The 27206-nt window shown below is 34.3% G+C and overlaps 2 protein-coding genes and 1 pseudogene across 2 annotated transcripts; all 3 read right to left on the reverse strand.

The window, feature by feature from the left end:
- Positions 1 to 1780: 1780 nt before the first annotated feature.
- On the reverse strand, positions 1781 to 6783 carry LOC133202819 (uncharacterized; annotated as a pseudogene).
- A 12-nt stretch (positions 6784 to 6795) lies between these two features.
- On the reverse strand, positions 6796 to 13794 carry LOC133202820 (uncharacterized). The gene is made up of 8 exons (XM_061338698.1): positions 13788 to 13794; positions 12520 to 12610; positions 8450 to 8546; positions 8059 to 8321; positions 7821 to 7903; positions 7447 to 7529; positions 7117 to 7293; positions 6796 to 6987 (listed from the first exon to the last, which is right to left on the reverse strand). The coding sequence occupies exons 1-8, from the start codon at positions 13792 to 13794 to the stop codon at positions 6796 to 6798; spliced, it is 993 nt and encodes a 330-aa protein (XP_061194682.1).
- A 2530-nt stretch (positions 13795 to 16324) lies between these two features.
- Positions 16325 to 24425, reverse strand: LOC133202322 (probable glutamate--tRNA ligase, mitochondrial). The gene is made up of 13 exons (XM_061338119.1): positions 24199 to 24425; positions 23959 to 24031; positions 22342 to 22427; positions 21486 to 21656; positions 21215 to 21298; positions 20362 to 20454; positions 19892 to 19986; positions 19162 to 19216; positions 18552 to 18668; positions 18003 to 18157; positions 17842 to 17911; positions 16723 to 16995; positions 16325 to 16452 (listed from the first exon to the last, which is right to left on the reverse strand). The coding sequence occupies exons 1-13, from the start codon at positions 24421 to 24423 to the stop codon at positions 16336 to 16338; spliced, it is 1614 nt and encodes a 537-aa protein (XP_061194103.1). The 5' UTR covers positions 24424 to 24425; the 3' UTR covers positions 16325 to 16335.
- Between the last annotated feature and the right edge of the window lie 2781 nt (positions 24426 to 27206).

The following is a 27206-nucleotide window of genomic DNA, read 5'->3' on the forward strand; positions in this document are numbered from 1 at the left end:
TAATTTGTGCAATAACCACCCCCCCCCCTCCCCCAAATGCACCCAGAAATATACTGACTGAATGTTTCTGGGGACGTTGTCAAGCGTGCGTCATATTTCCCATTTCAAGCTACATGATATGTACATTTTCGTGATGTCGACTAGAAGCGTTTCAGTCTAATTTTAAATCAAAAATATATTTCATTTAAATAATGCTGATTATTTATGATTATTTATTTTATTCATTTATGGAAAGAGGCAACTCACGTTTATCCGGAGAAAAAGGTAACTCATGGGGTTTTCCATCATGAGAGTCCAAGCTCCAGACAGCTCAGTATTACGTTACGCTACAACTCCATACCAAGTAGTCCCGGAGAATTGACACTGTATGGAGAATGACTGAGAGTCATACTCCATACTCTCCGGGACTACTTTCCCTACGAATAATGATATGGAATAATACCGAGCTGTCTGGAGCTTGATTGAGAGTGATCTCCCGTGTAGAATTTTCTACGCGGTGAAAACCAATAAAGTGTATTGTTTAGTACCACTACACCTGCTCAAGAGTTTTTGAAAAATTCTTTACGAAAGCTAGGAACTTTGCCAATGTCCTTAAATTATCCTTTTCGAAGTCCTCAGTCATTCTCTGTTGTAACCATGGAGGAAATAATACAATCGGTCTCATATAGTCATGACAGAAATTTTGAAGTTCGATTTTCATAAATGCTATACATTGCACATATGTTGTTTCGGATATTACCTACTCTAATATATTATATCCCTACATGTCAATACCTGAGTACAGGGGTATACACTGTGCGGTAAACAAATGGATATCCGGTAGCTGTATATTGTATGGCTTCAGAGATGTGCGTGTCAATAGGTAGTAGTTTCCGTATGTGTAGTCAACATGCAGGTTTCCTAACATTTTTTTCTACTATCGCGGAGCATGAATGTTGATAAATTTGATTTAGTAATGAATTATATTTGAACAATTTTCCATAAAAATTAATCAAATACTTCTTCAAATGTACCGTGATCACATATGCACTGTCTGAACAATGTACGTGTCTCCAAATTTAATTACATACGATAATTAACACAAATATACGTGGTCAACATAAAAAAAAATTGTAGACGAAAAAATACAATGTAAAACTTTTGAAAGTGTTAATTAATTTCGTACGAAGCAATTAATTGTTAATTAATTGCTTTGGAACGAAACCACTCGGGTCGAACATGGATTTGTGTCGAAACCACGCGGGTCGAACAAGTCATCGGAACGTAACCACCCGCATTCATTTTCCCATAAGGTAACTCGATCAACAGATCTTTGCATCTTTATATTTTTTGTTTTGTGCACTACCTGGGAGGTATGTACTACGATAAGGAGCAAACAGTTAATCAGTGCTAACATCAAATTTTGAATAATTTTTTGATAGATATTTTGAGGTTTTGTACTGAAATATATCAGAGTATTAGAAATATAATTAATTAAAATTGATTAACGAAATCCAGCAACTAGCGAGATATCGCGAGACTTGATCCTGTTAGTATACATGTATATACAATGTACATACATGTACGTCCCTGGAACTCCATTTTGCTGGGAGGAACTATACCTTAAATAATTTAAAAAGATTTATAAAGCTTATTAATTTCGAATCAATAAAGGAGAAAAATCTGCATATTAAACTGAAGGCGGACCTTTTATTATAGAGGCAAGCCGGACCTTATATGTTATCGTATTAGGTCCCCCCGGACCTTTAAACGAGGCGGACCAAATATTATGCGACACCGGTCACCTACGTTCGCCACTGAGAGAGCAGACTTGTTGCAATTTACTTTGTAAATTGTATAATAGTATGTCATTGCCAAGTTCAGAAAGATGAACTCCATCCTTAACAAATAACCCGATAGAATCCCAAAATATCCCCGGATAACAGATATAAAAAGCATTATTCTCAACAAACAATTTGCTCATAAAACTGTTAATTCTTTTGACTGCAAGGTTTTGAGATTTAACATTTTTAATGTAGCGCCATGAAGATCTGGGAAGAATATGAGACCACCCCAGGACAGTGTTTGGAAGTTTAGACCGAATCATTTGAGTTGTTTCTTCATCTTTAAACGTAACTCAAGTAAAGGCACATTACCGATTTCATTACCCCCACAGTGAATTATTAAAATATCAGGAGATGGTTCATACCTCAACAGTTACTGAATGCGGGGAAACAATTTTTTTTCCATGTTAGACCACCCTTGCCCTGCCAAAGGATGTGATAATTTAGTCGTCTAAGTCCCAAATGGGATTTCTCAGTTGACAGGATTGCACGTTGGAAAGCCCACTTGATAATGGATGAGCCAACTATCCATATACTTTTTTCTTGCCCTATGTGATAAAAAATATATTTCACTGATTTCTAATATAAGATTTATAAGCATGTGAAATCCATCTACCTTTTTCATTATTTCGGATTCAGAATGGCCTTTAGAAAACTGTCCGAGGCAGCCCCAATTCGGAACGAGTGGGAAGTGTAACGTGAATTTGAAAGACCTAAAAGATTTATTGCTTTATTAAGGACTGACATAAATTGATAACGGGTAAGTGGGCTGCCGTCTACGTGAACAAAAAGCGGACCATTAATTTTTGGTCTGACAGACAAATATCTTTGCAAATGAAATAGGGGGCATATGACTTGTGTATGTGACTCGTTCAACTGAATTCTTGAACCATTTCCTGTTTGGTCAGTCTTGGAATATGGAACTGTTAACCTTAATATTTTCTTATTTAATGACTGATCGAATAAAATTTGTATATCATTGATGCCGATAACATGGCGAATGTCACCTGTTTTATTGCCTGTAAATTCACCGACTCTCAAAAAGGCATGGTACGCTAATGAAAAGGCAGAGCAAAATAGGTATGTTTCAAAATTAGAGGAGCACACTAGACTTGAACTTGGTATATGAGCATTTTCAAAATGTTTTCGGTAATTGGTAAACGACGGTCAATTGATTTACGGGAACATTTTATACCTTCTAATAATTTTCTAACCAGAAAACATTGTGTATAGTCAGTGGTACCTGTCAACTTGCATTTAAAACTTATACCAGATAATGCTGTACGCTAAATTACGAAGGGACAGGTGAGCGATGAATATACACAAGTGATGAAAGATGGGAGGACCCCAAATATCATCTAAACCGTAGTCCTTCCTGAAAGTAGAAAATATCTTTAAACTATTTGAGTACTGTAGTTTCGTGTTAGGGACAATAGACTTAAGCGTTAAATGCTCTATTTCAGCTCTAATATCATCTTTGTGAAATCTTCTGGGATGGGTATATATAGGATCTTTGTCCGCCTCTGGTGCGAGTTCCGGGAATCTTTTCCATTGTTTTCGGGAAATAGAATCAGCGATTGAATTATTGCAACCACAAATATGTTTTGCTTTAAAATACATGTTGTTAACCATTGAATGGAGCACTAGAGGACGCACTAATTCCATTACTCTTTTAGATTTAGATGTCTTCCTATTCAGAATAGATACTAAAGCAATGTTTTCTGTATGAAACATTATTTTTTTATTTTGGAAATGATTTTTGAATAACAGGACTGCCAGAATTATTGGAACTAATTCTAAAAAAGTTATATCAGATATTATGTCTGAATCCTGCCACTGGGTGAGCCACGGAAAATATGCCCAATGATCTAGTAAATAAACGCCGCAGCCAAGTTGTGCATTTAAATTCCTGCGCCGTCTGTGTATAAGTGAAGCTCAAAATTTGAAAGCCAATTAATCTCTAAAAAATTAAAGGTACCGTTGAATTGTTCGAGGAAACTTAACCAAACCTGTAGGTCGCTCTTCATATCAGCATTAATTAAACCTTATAAAATGAGACGAATGTTTTTAGACACAAGAGATTTATTTGAATTTTGGAATGTTTCCTGACACTTTGTTGCAGGGTGCTTACCAGAACACTTCAAACAACTGTGACTATGTTGACAATAAGGACGAACACAAAAACCTTTCTTATTTAAACTTACATAACCATCGACCCCCCCCCCCCCCCCCGTCCATAAAGTAAAACTATAAACTCCTTTGATTAAGGATGCAAATAAGAAAATAATATTCCAGTGATTAGGAAGGAAGTTTCAGACATTCAGACAGTTTCAATTTGGCATATACTCTAACCCTTGCGTCTTTCAAGAACTGTCAAAAACTTTTCTGGTCGCCCGTTTTGGGTTTTGGATGTTAGTATTCGGGGACCTCCGTGATTAGAGAATTAAACGAGCGAAATTTGAAAGAAAATAATTATTTAAAAATATAAAATGGATGAAAAGTTGTTAACGGAGGATTTTTATCATTATATAAGAATTATCTGGAGAGAAGAGGGTTCTTAGTTCAGCTGGTAAGCGTTGCATATAACTTTTAAAAGGAAAATTCGTGTCGGGGGCACGGAAAGGGGCGATTGCAGTTGCAAGCCTTGTTTCTTTTTAGTATACAGTAGGAATATGTCATTCTTAAAAGGTGCATAATATCAAATTTCTGTGATATTCTAGTGTATATCAAGCAGAAAGATTTACAAAAAACTAAAAATAACCACTGTGCGCTGAAAAGAATGTTAAACATAGTTCGAATTTCCTCGACAATACATTCTATAGATAGTTTTCATATGGCGAATTTTCTCTCTGAGTTATTCCCCTTGGCCGCCATTTTGGTGGTCAACCTGGTAATTTTTCCTCTTTGTCTTAGCAAATCTAAGAGAGTGTAGTAGAAATATTTGGGGGAAAATCTCTATAGAATAAAAATTATGAAATAAAGGAGGCTTTAACAAAATTTTAATGTATATTTTTCAGAAAAACAATGCTTCCTTCCCCACAATGGCCAGTATAAAAAGTTAAAGTTGGTTGAATAATGAAGGAATATGAGTATGTTGACCCCCAATATGGCGGCCAACGGGAAATAACTCTTGCTAATTTGGGCCTACTGAAAACTATCTATAGAAAATATACGTTATCCTTGACCCAAGCGCCTATGAGTTTTACTGAGTACAAGTGAACTAGAGTTATGTTTACATTGCTATAATAATTTGATTTATTTTGTAGTGAAAATAAGTTGTATTATGTTTGAGTCACCCACCGATCCTTCTTTCGCAGACCTTATACATGTTCATGTAAAGGCACATATATATTGCAAATTATTACAGAACTCTATAAATCAAAAAATTTAAAGATAACCAAATTCACTTCGACGAATGTTATCTATAAGTAAGACAAATATTACATCATATTTTTTTCTAGTTAGTGAAAATCCATGCAAATCTGTTTGAATCCGGGATGTTTCGCGCCAATTCTATTTCGCACTGAGATGGTTCGCGCCGATTTCGGTGCGAAACATCTCACTTTTTTTTATATATATATTTCATCATATTTTGATCCATTTTAAACTATTTATTAATTATATATAAATAATTCATGACTTATTAATATATGCATTGCCAAAGGTAATGTATCGTAGGCCGGTAGGGTGCCGTTTGCTAAGCGTGTATGTTCAACAATATACAATGAGGATTTAATTGTAATTAGTTGGAGATCAAAAGGTGAGAATTATTTCATTACAACAATTATCTTCTTGAACTTAGATTAAACCTGTAAATTGGGTTTTTGAGAACCTGTGTATATAATAACTGTTCATTTAATTAACGAAGTACGGTTATGTACTGGTGTCGACTGGTTTTTCTTTCATCTGTATTTTTTCTTTGTATTTTCACGATTTAATAAACAACTGATCTTTTCATTATATTGACGTTTATTGATAAAATTATACATCTTTATATATCTTTAATCTTACACTTAGCCAAAGGACAGGCTGATATATAACTGGTAATTAAATTAACTCATAAATTAAATAAATGGAAGTTTTGAATAATTTAGCACTATATATTTTTACGTTTTAAGTTAATTTTATTCTGTACAAACTGTCTAAACTATTTTTTGTGATATTACATGAAGGGATAGGGCAATTTAAGTTTTTAGAATTTGTGCTCAATCCCATTGTATATATTTAGTCCAATAAAATAAGTTCAAATCAAATCAAATACAAAATTTAAATTATCTAGGAAATTTACATAATTAACAATATTATATGAATTTTTTGAAAAGAATGTATTATCTCAGGTCCGTATAAGAAGCAATTTCATTTTGAGGGGGGCACAACCATACATTTTCAGTTGACACTAACAATATTCCTTGACAAGCAAAAAAATTTTTTAAAAATTTTATCAGACGTTATTATTCAGGGGGCACAAGCATACAGCAGCTACATTTTCTATAGTATTCTATATATCGGCAAAATTATGCTTCTCTAAAAAGGATATTTGATTTAAATTATCTTAAAATCATGCATATTACTTTTTTTACCGTGTTTTTTTTAATATGAATCATTATAACCTGTATTCTGTAATAATTCTACATAAGGACAAATTATCTAATGAAATATCTCCCAAGGCAAAAAGAGCAATAACAATTGAAATTTATTTTACTTTATGATTTTATTCTTCTAATAAATAAACAAATTGACATAATAGCATAAACACAGTAATAGCATAAAAGTGTCACAGTAATAGCATAAATGTATCACACACAGTTATTGCATAAAAATGTCACACACAGTAATATTATAAGGAAGTCTGGGATGTTTCCATGTCACAACTATCAGAAAAGATAAATCACCACTGTAATAGAGTACACATTTCACAGGAAGGCACAGAATCACAAGGAAACGTTAGAACCACAGTCATGTTTCAGATGATTCACTGAAATGGAGCTGCATAAATGGAACCACAAAGCTTTAGGTACACTGCTGAGGAAATCTCTTGTTCCATGTAACGGACTGCAGCATTGGCAATCCTCTGCTGTATCTTGTGGCTAGACATCACACTCCAGATCGGAAGCAGCAACTCAACTATCAGGAACTCCTGACACTGGAGGAAATCCATGTTTATCTGAAAAAAAGAATAAATTAGTCAGTCAAGCATAATAACAATATGTAAGTCGAAACAATAAATATGTTGCATGTACTTTTTGCATAAAAAATCCATAACTCCAACACTGAGCGATAAAAAATAACTTACCTCAAAGTCCAAGTCTGTGGGATATTTGGGTCGAAAAGCAGCCCTGTAGTTGTTCACATATCTTTTGATGTTGGATGTCTTTGGGGCCAGGAACCTGTCTTGAATGGTATCAGCAATGGTGGCCTCAACGATTTCTCTTGCTGGACGAAAGACTTGCTCCACAGCAACTTCCTTTGCCTAAAATTCAATTCAACTTTAACATAATTTCAAGTCTAATAAATCAGTATTGAAGCAATTTTCTAATATTATCCTTATTTTCCAAAACATTCAGGTACTTGACAAATAGTTTTAATTTACAATTACTTGACAATGAGAATAAATGATGTATACCTCTGCTGAAACTTTCTTGAGAAGTGGCAGCTTCAGGTCCCCTGGGTGAAGATGTGCATTGGATCCTCGCACAAAGGAGTTGCCTTGCTGGAGGACTGTGGCATGGCATCTCAGCTTGGCTGACCTCACACTGCATGTCCACATGGTTGTCTCCTTGTTCTTGTGCTATGAAATAAATTATAAATTAATAACAATATAAGTGCTGAAACAATAACATACCATGTTTGTAGAGTAAATTTTATTTTACTAGTAAATTTGGTAAATGGTTAAAATAAATTTCTTCTAACTTTTTTTGAAAAATATATCTATATTATATATATTTCATACCTTAACCCCATATGTGAAGCCATCAGTTGACACAAGTAGAGCACCACCTCTCTTGCTCCCCTTCTCCAGAACTTCAAAGCGAACATCTTCTTCATCTATAATGGTGTCATCAAGGTCCTCGTGTAAGGTGCTACAATAATAAAAAATATTATTATATACAAATGAACACTGAATTTTATGACATAAAAAACAATGTACTAAATGATTCTTTGATATTAATTTAAAAATGGTTATTTTTTATGGATTAAAAATCTTTTTCAATTTATATATTTCATAGTTTAATACCTCTCCTGTGGCTCTTCATCGCTGTCTTCCACATCCCGCCGATGAGAAATGTCGAAGTCTGAGGACTCCAATGCTTCAGGGGGCCGATTCACTGAGTCGGGCTCATCTGGAAGTGTAGAGTCATCCATAGCTGGTACAGGAGGAATCAGTAGCTGTGGAGGGGAAGTTGGAGTGCCAATTGGTGCCACATTAGGACTTGAGGGTGGTGTAGGATGCCCCTCTATAGATGTTGACTGTAGGATGTCTGTTGATACTTCCATTGGCTGAAACAAAAAAAAAACGATCATAGAATAATTTATACAATTTTTTGTATACATGTATAATAAAACACGTACAATTTAAAACCTTGTGCTGAAATTGAAAAATACAAAATTATTATATTTAGATTTACCAAACTATGATCGTCCCTCTCCTCTTTACACTTTAAGCATCGGAACTCAAAATCATCTCTGCTCCTCACAAGATCTCTATATTGTTGTCGGCTGACACTTGTAAGTCCAATAGAAATAATGCAATTAAGTGTCATGAATTTTTTTTTATAGCAAATTATTTACTGGGTATAATAAAAAAACAAGAGGCCCATGGGCCACAGCGCTCACCTGAGTAACTTTGGCCTTGCTGTTTTTCACCTGATTTCTCTCTCTCCCCCCCCCCCCCGTTGTACTTATTGTGGCACCGCCCTATCCCCAGGGGTCATTATTTGAACAATTGGAATCTACATTACTCCAGGATGCTTCCAAGTAAGTTTCAGCTTATCTGGCCCAGTGGTTCTTGAGAAAAAGATTTTTAAAGATTTTTCCTATATATTTCAATGTAAAACTTGGATTCCCTATTGTGGCCCCGCCCTACCCCCGGGGGTCATGATTTGAACAATTTAGAATCTACACTACCCCAGCATGCTTCCACATAAGTTTCATCTTTTCTGGCCCAGTGGTTCTTGAGAAGAAGATTTTTAAAGATTTTTCCTATATATTTCAATGTAAAACTTGGATTCCCTATTAAAGTCCCGCCCTACCCCCGGGGGTCATGATTTGAACAATTTAGAATCTACAATACCCCAACATGCTTCCACATAAGTTTAAGCTTTTCTGGCCCAGTGGTTCTTGAGAAGAAGATTTTTAAAGATTTTTCCTATATATTTCAATGTAAAACTTTGATTCCCTATTAAAGTCCCGCCCTACCCCCGGGGGTCATGATTTGAACAATTTAGAATCTACACTACCCCAACATGCTTCCAAATAAATTTCAGCTTTTCAGGTCCAGTGGTTCTTGAGAAGAAGATTTTTAAAGATTTTTCCTATATATTTCAATGTAAAACTTGGATTCCCTATTGTGGCCCCGCCCTACCCCCGGGGATTATGATTTGAACAATTTAGAATCTACATTACCCCAGCATGCTACCACATAAGTTTCAGCTTTTCTGGCCCAGTGGTTCTTGAGAAGAAGATTTTTAAAGATTTTTCCTATATATTTCAATGTAAAACTTGGATTCCCTATTATGGCCCCACCCTACCCCCGGGGGTCATGATTTGAACAATTTAGAATCTACACTACCTTAGGATGCTTCCACATAAGTTTCAGCTTTTCTGGCCCAGTGGTTCTTGAGAAGAAGATTTTTAAAGATTTTTCCTATATATTTCAATGTAAAACTTGGATTCCCTATTGTGGCCCCGCCCTACCCCCGGGGATTATGATTTGAACAATTTAGAATCTACATTACCCCAGCATGCTACCACATAAGTTTCAGCTTTTCTGGCCCAGTGGTTCTTGAGAAGAAGATTTTTAAAGATTTTTCCTATATATTTCAATGTAAAACTTGGATTCCCTATTGTGGCCCCGACCTTAACCCCGGGGGTCAGGATTTGAACAATTTAGAATCTACACTACTCCAGCATGCTTCCACATAAGTTTCAGCTTTTCAGGTCCAGTGGTTCTTGAGAAGAAGATTTTTAAAGATTTTCCCTATATATTTCAATGTAAAACTTGGATTCCCTATTATGGCCCCACCCTACCCCCGGGGGTCAGGATTTGAACAATTTAGAATTTACACTACCCCAGCATGCTTCCACATAAGTTTCAGCTTTTCTGGCCCAGTGGTTCTTGAGAAGAAGATTTTTAAAGATTTTTCCTATATATTTAAATGTAAAACTTGGATTCCCTATTATGGCCCCACCCTACCCCCGGGGGTCATGATTTGAACAATTTAGAATCTACAATACCCCAACATGCTTCCACATAAGTTTCAGCTTTTCTGGCACAGTGGTTCTTGAGAAGAAGATTTTTAAAGATTTTTCCTATATATTTCAATGTAAAACTTGGATTCCCTATTGTGGCCCCGACCTTAACCCCGGGGGTCATGATTTGAACAATTTAGAATTTACACTACCCCAGCATGCTTCCGCATAAGTTTCAGCTTTTCAGGTCCAGTGGTTCTTGAGAAGAAGATTTTTAAAGATTTTCCCTATATATATTTCAATGTAAAACTTGGATTCCCTATTATGGCCCCACCCTACCCCCGGGGGTCATGATTTGAACAATTTAGAATCTACACTACCCCAGGATGCTTCCACATAAATTTCAGCTTTTCAGGCCCAGTGGTTCTTGAGAAGAAGATTTTTAAAGATTTTTCCTATATATTTCAATGTAAAACTTGGATTCCCTATTGTGGCCCCGACCTTAACCCCGGGGGTCATGATTTGAACAATTTAGAATTTACACTACCCCAGCATGCTTCCACATAAGTTTCATCTTTTCAGGCCCAGTGGTTCTTGGGAGAAGATTTTTAAAGATTTTCCCTATATATTTCAATGTAAAACTTGGATTCCCTATTATGGCCCCGCCCTACCCCAGGGTGTCATGATTTGAACAATTTAGAATCTACAATACCCCAACATGCTTCCACATAAGTTTCAGCTTTTCTGGCCCAGTGGTTCTTGAGAAGAAGATTTTTAAAGATTTTTCCTATATATTTCAATGTAAAACTTGGATTCCCTATTATGGCCCCACCCTACCCCCGGGGGTCATGATTTGAACAATTTAGAATCTACACTACCCCAGGATGCTTCCACATAAATTTCAGCTTTTCAGGCCCAGTGGTTCTTGAGAAGAAGATTTTTAAAGATTTTTCCTATATATTTCAATGTAAAACTTGGATTCCCTATTGTGGCCCCGACCTTAACCCCGGGGGTCATGATTTGAACAATTTAGAATTTACACTACCCCAGCATGCTTCCACATAAGTTTCATCTTTTCAGGCCCAGTGGTTCTTGGGAGAAGATTTTTAAAGATTTTCCCTATATATTTCAATGTAAAACTTGGATTCCCTATTATGGCCCCGCCCTACCCAAGGGTGTCATGATTTGAATAATTTAGAATTTACACTACCCCAGCATGCTTCCACATAAGTTTCAGCTTTTCAGGTCCAATGGTTCTTGAGAAGAAGATTTTTAAAGATTTTTACTACATATTTCAATGTAAAACTTGGATTCCCTATTGTGGCCCCACCCTACCCCCGGGGGTCATGATTTGAACAATTTAGAATCTACACTACCCCAGGATGCTTCCACATAAATTTCAGCTTTTCAGGCCCAGTGGTTCTTGAGAAGAAGATTTTTAAAGATTTTTCCTATATATTTCAATGTAAAACTTGGATTCCCTATTGTGGCCCCGACCTTAACCCCGGGGGTCATGATTTGAACAATTTAGAATTTACACTACCCCAGCATGCTTCCACATAAGTTTCATCTTTTCAGGCCCAGTGGTTCTTGGGAGAAGATTTTTAAAGATTTTCCCTATATATTTCAATGTAAAACTTGGATTCCCTATTATGGCCCCGCCCTACCCAAGGGTGTCATGATTTGAATAATTTAGAATTTACACTACCCCAGCATGCTTCCACATAAGTTTCAGCTTTTCAGGTCCAATGGTTCTTGAGAAGAAGATTTTTAAAGATTTTTACTACATATTTCAATGTAAAACTTGGATTCCCTATTGTGGCCCCACCCTACCCCCGGGGGTCATGATTTGAACAATTTAGAATCTACACTACCTTAGGATGCTTCCAGATAAGTTTCAGCTTTTCTGGCCCAGTGGTTCTCGAGAAGAAGATTTTTTAATGACCCCACCCAATTTTTGTATTTTCTTGATTATCTTCCCTTTCAAGGGGACTTGGCCCTTCATTTTAACAATTTAAACTCCCCTTCACCCAAGGTTGCTTTGTACCAAGTTTGGTTAAAATTGGCCCAGTGGTTCTTGAGAAGAAGTCGAAAATGTGAAAAGTTTACAGACGGACGGACGGACGACGGACAACGGGTGATCAGAAAAGCTCACTTGAGCTTTCAGCTCAGGTGAGCTAAAAACAACATTTTTTAAAACTAAGAACTGGTTATAGAACATATAGAACTAGCTGTTTGATATTTTTTTAAATCCGTCAAATAAGAAAAAGAAAATGATTTACCCGACTTGCAAGTCCTGTGTTGCCATCTGTTACAATCGTCACATATTAAGGCTTCTTGTTGTGGACGGACAAGTTTGCTGCAAACCACACACTCATCTAAAAAGAATCGGGAATGTTACATAGCATAAACAACATTTTTTTATGCCCCCGGATCGAAAGATCCCGGGGGTATATTGTTTTTGTCCTGTCTGTTTGTCTGTTTATCTGTTTGTCCGTTTGTCTGTTTGTCTGTCTGTTGTCAACTTTAACCTTGCCCATAACTTTTGATTGGTTGGAGCTATGACTTTCATATTTCACATGTCTATTCCTTGTGACAAGACCTTTCTTTGGGTACCATCATATTTGACCTTGACCTTGGAGTTTGACCCACTTTTGCAAAATTTTATGAGACTTTAACCTTGGCCATAACTTCTGAACAGTTGGTGCTTGGGGTTCCAAACTTCACATGTGTATTCCTTGTGACAAGGCCATCCTTTGGATACCAACAACTTTGACCTTTTGACCTTGACCTTGGACTTTGACCTACTTTTGCAAAACTTTAACCTTGGCCATAACTTTTGAACAGTTGATGCTTAGGGTTTCAAACTTCACATGTGTATTCCTTGTGACAAGACCTTCCTCTGGATATCAACCACTTTGACCTTGACCTAGGAGTTTGACCTAGTTTTGAAAAACTTTAACCTTGGCCATAACTTTTGAATGGTTGGAGCTAGGGCTTTCATACTTCACATATGTAATCCTTGTGACAAGACCTTCCTTTGGATACCAACCACTTTGACCTAGGAGTTTGACCTACTTTTGAAAAACTTTAACCTTGGCCATAACTTTTGAATGGTTGGTGCTAGGGCTTTCATACTTCATATATGTAATCCTTGTGACAAGATCTTCCTTTGGATACCAACCACTTTGACCTTGACCTTGACTTTTATTTAAAAAACTTTAACCTTCGCCATAACTTTTGAACAGTTGTATCTAGGTCTTTCAAATTTCACAGGTGTATTCCTCGAGACAAGACCTTTCATTGGGTATCAACATTTTTTTTATCTTTTGGCCTGAATTTTGACTTGCATTTGAGGAACTTTGACCTTCGCCATAAGCTGCCATACGGGGGCATCAGTGTTTCACAAACTTAAAGAATAATATCAACTTACACTATATATTCTCTAGAATTATACAAGGAGTTTTATTATTGTAATTAAATAGATATGTGTTTGATAAATTTTCTTTAAAAAAATATGTTAATAAATTAAATATGACCAATTTTCAATCATACCTGCCATTGTTGATTTTTATGCTTATCGCCTTAAAGACTGATGGTTATTTCAGAAAAAAATTATCAATATAAATACTTACCTTGGTTTCATAATTATCACTTGTCTCATCATTATATACTCCAGTCTCCAAATTTAAGTTGACGTGTGGGTTGTCCAAGCCAGAAATAATTACTTAATTAGAGGCCGGTATTATAATTATGTTTAAGTATCTACTGTATACATAATTAGCATGGTGTTAAATAATTGATAATTATGCTATGTACTTCAACGAATCTTCATAAATTAAATAAAAAGAGCGAGAAATCTTCAAAAAAATATCTATAATCATATATATTTAAAATCTAAAACTTTTGCTAAATGAACTAAACTCAGTAGCACATTTATGTTCTTGGAGCGCAAAACATCGTGGTGCGAACCATCTCGGGGCGAAACAGAATTGGCGCGAAACATCGCGGAGCGAACCATGCATGGGCGCGAAACATCCCGTTACCATCTGTTTGGAGTAGGGCTTATAGTTACTTGGAAATAGACCTGCTCGAAAAACTTTTAACCAATGTTAACCTGTTTACTATCAAGAAAATTTTGGTCAGTTCCAACATCCAAAGCAAGTCTGTAAGTTTTCATCCGTAGATGCACCATCTATGCAAGTTTAATCATAACAGGCCATAATATTATAATATTATATAAATATTGCATGTAGTTGAGTGTAACATTGAAAATTTTCACCCCAAGAAAACCATTGTCAACCTCGACTGCGCCTCGGTTGACGTTTTCTTCGGGTGAAAAATTTCAATATTGCACTCAACTACATGCAATATTTATTATATTATACTGAATGTTTTATACAAATAAATATAACAGTGAACCGTGCGCGCATAAATTCTGCGCAGTCACTATTTTTTGGAATATCACCCGTCATCAAGCAATGTTGACCATGGCCGTAGGAACCGCGGGAGGGGGGGGGGGGGCGTGCCCCCCCCCAATAATTTTGCCAATATATAGAATACTATAGAAAACATACCTACTGTATGGTTGTGCCCCCTCAATAGTAATGACTAATGACCCCCCCCTTTTTTTTTTTTTTTTTTTGCTTGTCAAGAAATTTTGGTAGTTAATAGTGCCCCTCCCCCAACTGAAAATGTATGGTTGCGCCCCCCTCAAAGGGAAATTGCTTCCTACGGGCCTGTTGACTGTTGCTACGCTGGAACGCGTGGCTTCATCATTCAGCGGGTAATAGTGTTTTTTAACAAATGTTTCTCGACGAATCAGATACAACTAATTTACATGAAAGTATAATAATATAATAGCTACTCTAAATACATCCCCCGGCTCACTCATCTGGAAAATGTAGGTCAGATTCAGAATCCAAAGCAAGTTTTAAAGTGTCCATCCCTAAATACATCATCCATGCTAATTTGGTTAAAATATGGCTAAAATTCACTCATCTGGAAAATCTAAGTCAGATCTAACATCAGGTTTTACCTCTGCTCATCATTCTGCAGGTTGGTTAATGTACATCCCTAGATGCATCATCTATGCAAGTTTGGTCCAGGTAGGGCTTATAGTTAATTGGGATTGGACCTGCTCCAAAAACTTAAACCTGGTCACTCATCTGGAAAATCTAGGTTAGATCCAGCATCTGAAGCAAATGTGGCAGTGTCCATCGGCCCCTAGATGCATCATACATGCAAGTTTGGTCCAGGTAGGGCTTATAGTTCTTGGGAATGGACTTGCTCCAAATCCGGTCACTCATTTGGAAAATCTAGGTCATATCCAGGATTCGAAGCAGGTTGGCATGCCTAGATGCATCATCAAAGCAAGTTTGGTCCAGGAAGGGCTTATAGTTAGGTACCTGCTCCATAAACTTTAACCTGCTCACTCATCTGAAAAATCTAGCTCAGATCCAGCATCTGAAGAAAGTGTGGTAGTGTCCATCCCTAGATTATCATCCATGCAGGTTTGGTACAGGTAGGGCTTACAGCTGCTTGGGAATGGACCTGCACCAAAAACTTAAACCTGGTCACACCTCTGTAAAATCTAGGTCAGATCCAGCATCTGAAGCAAGTGTGGTAGTTTCAATCCCTAGATGTATCATCCATGCAAGTTTTGTCCAGGTAGGGCTTATAGCTGATTGGGAATGGGCCTGCACCAAAACCTTTAACCTGGTCACTCATCTGGAAAAGCTAGGTCAGATCCAGCATCTGAAGCAAGTGTTGTAGTGTCCATCCCTCAATGCATCATCGATGCAAGTTTGGTTTAGGTAGGCTTATAGTTACCTTGGAAATGACTTGCTCCTAAAACTTCAACCGGGACGCTGACACTAACGCCAATGCTGGGTGTGTAGCATATACTCATCTCGACTTCATCAAGGTGAGCTAAAAACAGTCTACACAGTTAGCCAATACTGCAGAATGATGAGCATAGGTAAAACAATTTTTTAAGATAACCTCAGTAAAGAGTCATCCGGCAATATTTGAATTACGTATTTTTTAACTGAGTACACCTTAGCATCATGCACCAAAAAAAAAAATTCACATTAAACTGGATTTACATTTTAATGTCAACACAATGCAAATTGTTTACACACTCTTCTGCATATTTAAGACGACTAAGAGTTACTGTCCTTCCAAGTATTTTCATCATTTCAACAACAGGGGGCCCTACCTGAAAATAAAAAAATAGTACTCAAACACACGTCTAGTTTACTGTTTGAATATAATACTGCATATGGTAAATAAAGACAAGAAAATAATACATTTAATTAATACATTTACATGTATACTGGATTCATAGATCAAATAAAATCCAAAATGTCAGCGTGGCTTAACTTTGAAGTACTTTACAAAATTATAATTATTTCCTGAAAATCATATAAATTATGTAAAACTCAAAGCTTTTTACAGTCAGTAATAAGTAATTTTAATGTGATTGTACCTGTAGTCCTGAGAGAGAAACCCGTATGATGTTCATCAATAATTTCACTTTGATTCCTCTATTTTTTGCAATCACAGACAAGGAGTTTTTGAGAGTGTTTTCCTGAAAGTCTGACATTTGATTGACAGCAATGTAACAGTCTTGTAAAATATCACAAAGGTCAAGGTCATACTTCTCACTGAGTTCCTGTATCTGAGTTTGTGAGGGTGTGTTCCATAAAAAATCCCATTCTGGTTCTGTTAAATCTGTAATCTTGTTAATTCTGCTTTCTCCCTGAAATATATGTACAGGCATATCAATAATTAATTTAAGCCAAATGAAGTATGATATTCAATTGTTCTGAAAATCAAATTAATTTATTATTAATTTGAATTCATGTAAATATAAAAAGTAACAATCGAAACTGTGTATAAAAAGCAAAATGCAATGTTGAAAATTTAAAAGCACACGCAACATAAACAAAGAAAATAAATGAAGAAGATAATTACTTAAAAAAATATAGAATACATGTTATATAATTAATCATCATGTCTCTTTAACAAGTCACAATTTTATAAACAATTTTAAATAGAAATTTCCTTTTTCATATTTAATATATACATAAAGTATATGATATAATATATCTATATATATTACATCATATACTTTATGTATTAAGAAACAAAAGATCTCCTTTGGACTTGTCAATTACATGTATTTTAAAATATAAATACTTGAGAAGTAGCATTCCATCTTTAATGACTATTCATACACACTCTTTAGAATGAAGGATTTCATTTGCAACCTAAGCATACTCTAGATACCTTAATACATGCAAGAATATTTTGTGACGATCATCAATTGCACAAATAAATTACTTGTCGTTATAATGTTAAAATACATAAAAAAAAATCTCTTAATCAACAGTCCATTCATGAATTCACTTGAGATTTGACATCTACGAGCCATTCCCCTAAAGTAAGTACTGATGTAAAATAGAGAATCTACAGTATCTGCAAATTCTGCAATTTCTGTGTGCGAGCATGCTTGTGTGTGTGCTTGCCTGTTTGCATGTGAGTGACACTCAGTAGATTGTCACTTGTATTTTTACACACTTAACAATACACTGTATACTCGTACCACAGCCCACTGCAGAATACCGGCAACATATTCTTTGTCCAGTTGAGTACTTGAAAACTTATCTGGATATCTAGAAATTAAAAAAAAAATGAATTTTGAGAAGCTGCATCTATCCAGAAAATACTTGAATTGAATGCATGATCTTGTGCTAATATTCGTACTTTGCTTGCAAATGTTTCATCAGGATTTCCATTGTTTGGGCAGTAACTAGGGCAGGGTTATCTCTCAGTTCTCTCTGGAGGTAAACTTTATTCACTTGTTCCAACTTTTCATGATCCACATGTCCAGAATGAGTGGACATATTCTTTATGGAAAACTTTAAATCAGGAAAAATAAACATTGCTATCAGCAAAACGTGCAGTAATGTAACTATGTAGATTAAATAATTAAAGTTCTAAAAATGCATCTCTGTGTACATGTATAGTCAGATTAATTTCTGGCTTACTTAATTGCTGTATCAATATACTAATTATAACAACATAGAAAAGCATAAACTTTGAAGAGTGTAATGTTTATTTGTAAAGAACTTTTAATTTTGGATTGTCAAAAGCTTATTCATACACATGTACATAAAATTAAACACCTAACATTCAACTAGGCTAGGTTTCATGAAAAAGGGGAAATTGTTGATTTGAATTTCATGATTTTAAAATTGTTAATTCTCTATAAGATAAAACATATGAGTTAAAGATTCTAATGTGTAGATATACCTTTGTAATGAGGTCCTCCATGTTGTCATATTCAATAGAGTGGTCATCTGTCTGTGTGTACCCTCCTCCCATTAATGTGACAAACTTCAACAAAGCTTCAGGACTGTATCCTTTAGCCTGGAATAAAATTACTACATCTGATAGAGCTAGCAAGATTCTGAAAGGGTTTTCAGTACTTAAAAAAAAATTATACACACTTAATTCAGGTCAGTACTAAAAAATAAAACCTTCAATGCCTTTTTATTATGAAAATTTAATAAATGAATTTAATTAACAAAAAATTCAGATTTTGTCATTGTTATTACAAAGCTTCTTTTCAATAAAATAACACTCAATACTCAAATACTTTTTGTTACATGTATATGCAATACAAAATACAATACAATGTATAATCATGGTAAATATGTAGTGAATGTTGTTATACATTTTGACCAGATTTATTTTTTACTTTTCAAAGAGGATCATGACCCTCTTTTTACATGTTGAAGCCTTGGAGTTTGGCAAATACATGTTTGCTAATATCCAATACTAGAAGGGCAGTAACTCGAGTTAAATATATTTTAAAAATCACAGATTAACCAATGTTGGATTGCTGGAACATGTCTCTTACCTGATAATGTGATATCTGAATATCTCCCTGTCTCTTTGACAGTTTGGTTCCATCACTGAAATTTAAGAGACAGTATGTTTTTCTTTCAATTTTCATTTAAAAATTAAAAGGGCTAGACTTCAATTGTCTTGTCTATATAATCTATTGCATTTGAATGATGTTGATACATGTGTAATTATTAAAATGAAATTTTATGTTAATCAAAGTCAATTAACATTAATATAAAATGTTTAGTAATCATCTTCAATATCAAAATCCATGATAATTATCAACCCAATAGCTCCCATAAAAATCAGACATTCTTGAGTCAATATCTGACCCTTCTTAATGTAACTCATAAACAGAACAAAATGAGTTATTTACTTTAATAATGCTTTCAATATTTTCAACTAAGAATAAAAGTTCAGCAGGAATGCACAGTGTCCTGTACATGTACATGTACCAATCAAAGGAACAATTTATAGAAATATTTTATTGTTGATATCCTTGTTCTATTTGTCATTTTAAATAAATATATTCACATATGACTGACAGGAATAATTTAAAACAGTGGTGTATCAAGTTGATATGAGAAAAAAAAAAATTTATGCCAGCTGTGAGAATTAGTAAATCTTAAGTCAGCTGAAAGACATTTTTCATTCTACATGTTGCTGAAACTTAATTTAAATAAACACATCAATTCTATGAAGTGTATTGTGGCCATGTTTGCCATAAGATATTGTAAATGTACCTGTTCATGATGAGAGGGAGGTGACCATACTCAGGAGGGGACCAGCCAAATGCCTTGTACATCAGCAAGTGCTTGGGAGTTGAAATCTGCCATTCCTAGAAACAAAGCTGCTAGTTTGAAAACTCTGCATGGTGAGTGCATGAGCGATATTTAAGAAAATTTTTTTTTTTAAATAAGTAACACATTTTATTCAAACTGGTGGAAATACATGCATATGCTAGTAGCTGATAAAAAGGAGTAGCTCTTTCAGAAAATGTTTGTCTAAGATATGGCAAATTAATTGACAATATGCAAAATATCTAAAAGCATTTATTTACCATTTTTATAGCAGATTTCATATACACAAAGAATAAACTGATCAACAGAAGAGGGCCAAAGACAGAAAGATTTTCAAACCATTAGCATTCACTTGAAATTCTTCAAAAAGAGCTCATTCTCTTCATAACCTTGCATCCCTTAAAAAAACTCACCTGACCCCTCAGGACATGAGTAATTCCCATTAAATGGTCATCTACTACATTGGCGAAATGATAGGTTGGCAATCCATCAGTCTTCACAATTACCTATCATTGATTTATTTCAATAAAAAGATGAAAGAAGTTTCAGATTTACTTCTTGGGTGTATTCATTAAATGTTTTTTTTTTATATTATTGAATCCAAAATGAACATTTTTTTTTTAATTCTAAGTCAATATCATATTTTTTGCAACATTGGTAATGATAGATTTTAAGGATGTTATCATGTATGTCTTATTTCAAATGAATATTCTATAAGATGCATTGTCTACATGTTATTCCATCAATTAGTGTTTCAGTTACACATCTGAAAAATATAGAATTAGCAATAAGAGATTATTTAGTAAGATGCATTCCTACATGAATCCTTAATCAAATTCACATCAAGTAGGTCTTATGATTCTTGTGAACGCACCTGATCCAAAAAACTTTAACCTGGCCACTGATCAGCTGAAAATATTAAGTAAGATGTAACATTCCAAGTTAAAATTTTAGAAATCATTTCTAGTTGCATCATCCCTGCAAGTTAGGTCCAGGTAGGGATTATAGTTACTTGGAAATGGATCTGGTCACTAATTGTTCCAAAATCTTTAACCTGACCACTTATCCCAAAAATATAGGTCAGATGATAAAGCCTCACCATCCATCAAAAAATTTGATTCAAATCAGCATCTAAAATATGACTGGTAGCAAGTCTGAACCAGGTTAGGACAGTTAAGAACCAATTAATAATTGTAGAAGAGATCGCTGCATGCTTTGGGCACTCATAATTCTCAAAAATACTTAAAAAAAAAATAAACTGCTTACTGGATCGCCTTCATAGTTAGCAACATTAACATCATAATGTCCATAAACAAGATCCGTAAATGGCTCATGGTCCTCTGAATTTAACTGAAAAAAGAAGGTTGTATTCAACAACAGAACGTTTTAATTTCTGTATTTTAAATAAAATGTTTGACTTGATTTTTACACTGAGATGAGTGATAATATATTTATTTTAACAACTGATAGATCTGAAGATGTTTGTTGAAAAAAAAACCCTGCAAAATATAATCTTTTATTGTGAATTTGTTTTCACCTTAAATCTGACAACATATGGCACATTTTCCTCTGTCTTCTCTTGAATTTCTCCATCTGTCAAATGTCGACATTTGTTGTCATATTTTGGAATTTCTCCACGTCGTATGGCATCTTTTCTGATTAAATTCAGTCTGAATTTTGTGCAGTAACACCTGTATGCTGCTCCATTCTTCAGCAAATATAGAAAGATATTTTTATGAAACCGAAACTTGTCTTTTCAATGTACATTATTTCAAAGTCAAGTAGTAAAATTGCAACAAAATATATATTCATGAATCAATATAATCAATGAATGTTCAATATTCTGACAATTTTTTATAATAAGCAGCATCTTGAAGCAAATAATAAATGGAAACAAGACTAATACCTAATTAAAAACTTCTTCAAATTAAAGCAATATGAGCTGCAAATTTAATGTCTGAAAATTTTGTGGCAAAATTGTAATTAACAATTTCAATGACAGAAAAAAAGAGCATTTATAAACTTCTGTTGTTCATATTTGCGATGGAAGAACTATTTAGAAGCTTTGATTGAAGCAATACTACATTATTGTCGTCCTGTACAATATTGTTTTCTTATATAATACTATACATTCCATAGTACAGAAACCTTTCTTCTGAAAAAAAAACCCTTTATTTTAGTCTTATTTATCATAAAGGTTAAAATTACATACAAATTTATCATAACAGCACATTTTAACAGCAAAATAAAATTCTCAAAAATGCAGCTCATATTGCTTTAAACATAGACATGGTAAAAGTTCATGTCTTACAACAGTACATTAATGTACTAACACACATGTACATATGTAAATACATAATTGTTTTTATAAACACATGTTCTGATTGCAGTACCTTTAATAATTTATCTAAACAATTGCTGTACAGATCTCTTCTTTGTGACTGGATGTATGGTCCATAGTCTCCACCAATAGAAGGACCTGACAAGAGACATCTCATTAATTAATTGGAATGCCAGAGGGGTAAAAATGAACAAGTAATTTTCTTATATGTGATCAGTTTTGTCTGCTTCATATAGTCAGGTATGTTTTTTTTAAAATTAAATTTGAATAAAGATTCACTTTTTAAAAAAAATTACTGGAACATTACTGAAATTTAGATTGACACTTTAGGCCATATACATGTACATGTATGCTTCATAGCAAGTGCCACATGCAGAACACGGGATATTTTGAGGTTATTTGTTATAGGAATAAGACAAAACTATGCTTCTATAATATAGAATCTGTATATGTTCCTCATTACCTAATTTACAAAATTTTATTAAACAAACAGTTACCATGGTTACTATTTATAAGTACCGAAAAAAGTGACTTAGTTCTGTACATGATATAGTTGTAATCTGAGGCTTAAATAATAAGGTAGAAAATGCTTGTTTCCTGTAACCTGACTGACCCATTCAAATTACAGCAAGGTGGAATTTTTTTTTTTTTTTTTTTTTTTTTTTTTTTTTTGCAAATCTGAGTTTGAATAAAATCAACAATCAATCAGCTGATGAAACTTTTACCAATAATGTTAACTGAACCTTTACTTGATATCATAATTAATATCAGTTCATTGTTTAATTATTCTTTTGAAATTTCACTCTTTAACATATATATGTAACTTATTACATATGTAACTAATACCGTTGTGTGCATTCTGGACCCAAAATTGGAAATAAATATATTACTTACTTACTTACTATAAAATATGTCAACTAAGCCATTACTCACCTATTATGAAATTTATTAATCATCATCATCACATACCATCTAGCATTTTTTCCATGAATTTAATTTCAATATTTCTTATTACAAAAGCGCTCCTAGACAGCCACATTGAATCTCTTAACTTACAGTACATTAATAGAAGATTAAAATCAAAAACCGTATCTACTTGACCATTGTTTTCTTTGGGGGGGATGTTACTGGAGACAAACGTGATTTTTTTTTAGGGGGGCTTAAAGAAATGTGCATAAACGCACATCATGTAGTTGATTATACATGTTATAGTGAGCACAAGAGCCCTTACGATAATGCCTGGGCAATGAGAAAATTCAGACTTTACACTTTAATCTAAATGAATTTTTTCCGCTGTTACCTTGAGACCCATAATTCATCTCACTGCAGTGCTAACTTCAATTTTGCAGTAACAACAATTAAAAATAAAAAGTTCAGGAATAAATAAACTGACCTTGTTTAAATGGATATTAGTTTATTACTGGTAAAAAGTGGATAAAACATTCTTTGTTAAAAAAAATGCACTTTTCAGACTTTGCTTTGAAAATGCAGCTAACATACATGGCATATCATGTCAAAATCTTAACATTCCAAATGTTTCATGCTTTTTGAAGAGGTGGATCTAAGTAAGAAGTGAATAAAGGTATCCAGTAATACACAACTGTGCTCGCCCCAACAGTTCAACCATCAACATTTTAAAGATTCTGGTAAAACATCTATCATTTACCACCTTCATCTGGTTCCAGCTTGGCCCATTGTAATGTCTGTATGATCTTCTCAATAGCACCATCTACAATCCTTGTCTGCAAATAAAATATTTCTGGCACATGTATAAGATATATGCCATAGTAAAGATGAGCGGTTACGCTAATTTTTTTTTTTATTTTTCAACTGTTTCCCTGGATAAATATTTCTAGAATTGAGTTACACTTCCTGGACTAATATCAACTTTTCGACATATATATCCCACCTGATCAGTATCTTCTATCCTCAAAACAAATGCACCACCATTTGACTTAGCAAACAGGTAATTGTAAAACGCTGTTCTTAGAGAACCTAAGTGCATGTAACCCGTGGGGCTCGGTGCAAACCTCACCCGGACACCCTTTCCGTTGTCGCATGCTGATGCTGTATTTAAATACCGTCGAATTTGACGGCTGACTCGAAGGGAAAAATTTTTCATGGAGAGCGCCATATTGTTTCTAATTTCAGATTCCCGAACCCGAGTTTTCAATGGTACACCACAGCGCCGTTTTGAGAGGTGAATTTCTTAAGGAAATAAATAAAAATTAGTATAAAAAGCAGCGGTAAAACAGCTCTTTTATTCTTTAGAAGAATGATCACACTTTACATATTTCCACAATTCATCCTTTATAAATGAAATGGGGAAAAGGGGCCAGGGTGTTTTATATCTTTGAATCGTTCCGTTTGTTTTCACTATTTTATTTTTAAAAAAGAAGACTTTTCATTCCAATTTTTTCTTCAAAGACTTGAAATTATACTATAATTTAGTAAATTTTGTAGAAAAATATACAATACAGTATGGAATTCCATATACGACGGCGGACTGCTTACTGCCAACTGCTCACTGCTTACTGCCAACTGCTCACTGCTTACTGCCAACTGCTCACTGCTTACTGCCATCTGCCACACATATTTGAATAATTTTTCATATTTATATTGATATTTATGTGAATTTTCATAAAACCAGGCGCGGATCCAGGAATTTTTCCAGGAGGGGTCCATCCCAGTAAAAAAAATCCAACCCAGAAATTTCTTGACAAGAAAAAACAAAAACAAAAACGTAAACTCCTTTCCTAAACGTGAAAAACCTATTTCTTGGGGGGGGGGGGGGTGACTTCTTACGCTTCGTATCTTCATATCTATGACTTTTCATACCAACTTAACACGGATCCGCGTTTTCTAGGGGCGGGGTGGGGTGGGGTCCAAGGTCACTTTTAGAATAATATACATAAAATAACTCTACAAATATCGATGAGGGTCCGGACCCTCCCCCCGACTCCCCCCCCCCCCCCGTAGATCCGCGCATGTATAACATAACTTATTTGGGAAAACAAAGAGATATAAGTCTTTAATTTGAGAAAAATTTTCACTACCGAAATTAACCGAAATGGAAATTTATTTTCAAAACATCCCCCCGCGAAGCAACAAATCCTTTTGTTAGTTTTTATTCATTCCAAGGGTTTTGTTGTCTCAAGGGGGGGGGGGGGGCACGTGTTTACAGATTAAAAACAGGAAAATAGTCATTTTATTACCAATTTCAAATGAGATAACAAAATAAAAAAAAAATGTACTTTATAACTTTATCAATCTCATATGTTGAATTTTACATAAGTTAAATATATAGTGAGATTTAAGAGTCATTTATCCATTTTCATGAGTATTTGAAAATCTGGTGATGTTTTCAGCCTGATTTCAATTGAAAATTTTTTCTATCCCCTTATGAAAAGAGTTGTAAATAAGAGCAATTAACTTTTTGTCACTGGTTTTTTAAATTAGTACTTAATATTACATTAATGAACTTTTCCGTGCATTCAAACAAGTTTTAATGTACGTCCAAATTGCCATTTATATTGAATTAAATGGATGGAAAATGTAGTCGGGAATCGAGAGTTAGGGTGCATAGTTCTTACAATAATAACAAAATTAAGCGGATTCGTGAATTTTTAAACTGTAAAGGCGAGAAAGGAGTAAATCGGAAGAAGGAGTATTTCCTCTTAAAAACAAAACATTTAATTTCTGCATTTCGTTGCACACAAATAATTTGGTAGCTTTTTTTTGACGGGGGAAAAGGGGGGGGGGGATTCACATAAGACAAAAGAACAAACTTTTAGAAGGGTCTTGAGTAACATTTGTTGGTATATGTATTTATACTAGAAATATCACTGAAAGTTATAATAACATAAGTTTTGCCTAGTGTAAAAGATCTAGCAATATCTTTCGGTGTTTCTTTTTACCCTAGAAAAAGTACCTATGTGTGGGAATATGTGTCTTATGTAAATCGTTTTAATGGCTATTGTTAGATCTGTAAAAACATTCGTGGGGGGGGGGGGGGTTACCCACTAAATTTCCAACATAAACTATATAACATAATGTTAATAAATAATATATTCCATATTCTTTGCAAAAATAAAAGCGTCTTGTTACATGTACAAGTGTATATGGATTTCCGGTCAGTATATATATTGACTGTAAATATCTGTTTTAGGATATAATTATGTAAAAAGATTTTTCGTCCTCACTAAAAACATTAAAGAAGGGTCCCATCCTCAAGCTCCTGTGAAAAGATCCACTGAATTAATTGATTTTTGGTAATTCATAACATGTGCTTGTTATGTATTTTCCAAGTTTAGCAGCCAAAAAATTAGGTCGTTGCGCGCGGTATCTGCATGGAAGACAGAGTGGGAAAAATAGTTTGCAGATACAATACGTTCAAAAACAAGATACGGCTTCTTTAAGATCTGATTCTCTTAATTTTTTTGATTTTTTGATTAAAGTGAACGAAGAATAAAATAAATAAAAATTTATTCATTAGATAAGCGAAGAATGAGTTTGATTTTATTTGCAGAGAAGACCTTATAGTAATAAGTCAACAAATGACACAAGCAAGTTTTTCTCTATTTAAAAAATGCAATTGTTTCATTGTAGCTCCATTTTGTCAGTGTCTTGAAGCAGGGAATCATGGTCAAACTGCAAAGGTAAGGTCATTGTACGGAAAAAGAGAGATCTAAGTCCGAATTAAGAATTTTTTCACTGGACAGACTTAAAGAAGTTGCAAACATATATATAACCAATTTACATGTACTTATAGTACATGTGAGTTTATACTTAATAAAAATAACGAATAGGATAAAATATGTACGATCTCAAATTAAACTAGTTACTTTATTAAATCAGCGTAATGCAAATCAGGTTCTTTAATCAACTCACTTAGATCACTGCACAGATATATATGAC

The sequence above is a fragment of the Saccostrea echinata genome, unplaced genomic scaffold (genome assembly GCF_033153115.1).
Source record: "Saccostrea echinata isolate AGI-Se365-2 ecotype Australia unplaced genomic scaffold, CSIRO_AGI_Sech_v1 ptg000047l, whole genome shotgun sequence".
Lineage (NCBI taxonomy): Eukaryota > Metazoa > Mollusca > Bivalvia > Ostreida > Ostreidae > Saccostrea > Saccostrea echinata.

What these genes read in the sequence shown, in the direction of transcription:
- LOC133202322 (XM_061338119.1), bottom strand. Translation starts at nt 24,423, where the DNA reads ATGGCGCTCTCCATGAAAAATTTTTCCCTTCGAGTCAGCCGTCAAATT. An exon ending in CATATGTTGTCAGATTTAAG is followed by an intron (nt 21,299 to 21,485) that starts GTGAAAACAAAT and finishes TTCTTTTTTCAG; the next exon opens with TTAAATTCAGAGGACCATGA. An exon ending in CTCATGTCCTGAGGGGTCAG is followed by an intron (nt 19,987 to 20,361) that starts GTGAGTTTTTTT and finishes CTTTGTTTCTAG; the next exon opens with GAATGGCAGATTTCAACTCC.
- LOC133202820 (XM_061338698.1), bottom strand. An exon ending in GATGAAGAGCCACAGGAGAG is followed by an intron (nt 7,904 to 8,058) that starts GTATTAAACTAT and finishes TTATTATTGTAG; the next exon opens with CACCTTACACGAGGACCTTG. An exon ending in CCACAGACTTGGACTTTGAG is followed by an intron (nt 6,988 to 7,116) that starts GTAAGTTATTTT and finishes TCTTTTTTTCAG; the next exon opens with ATAAACATGGATTTCCTCCA.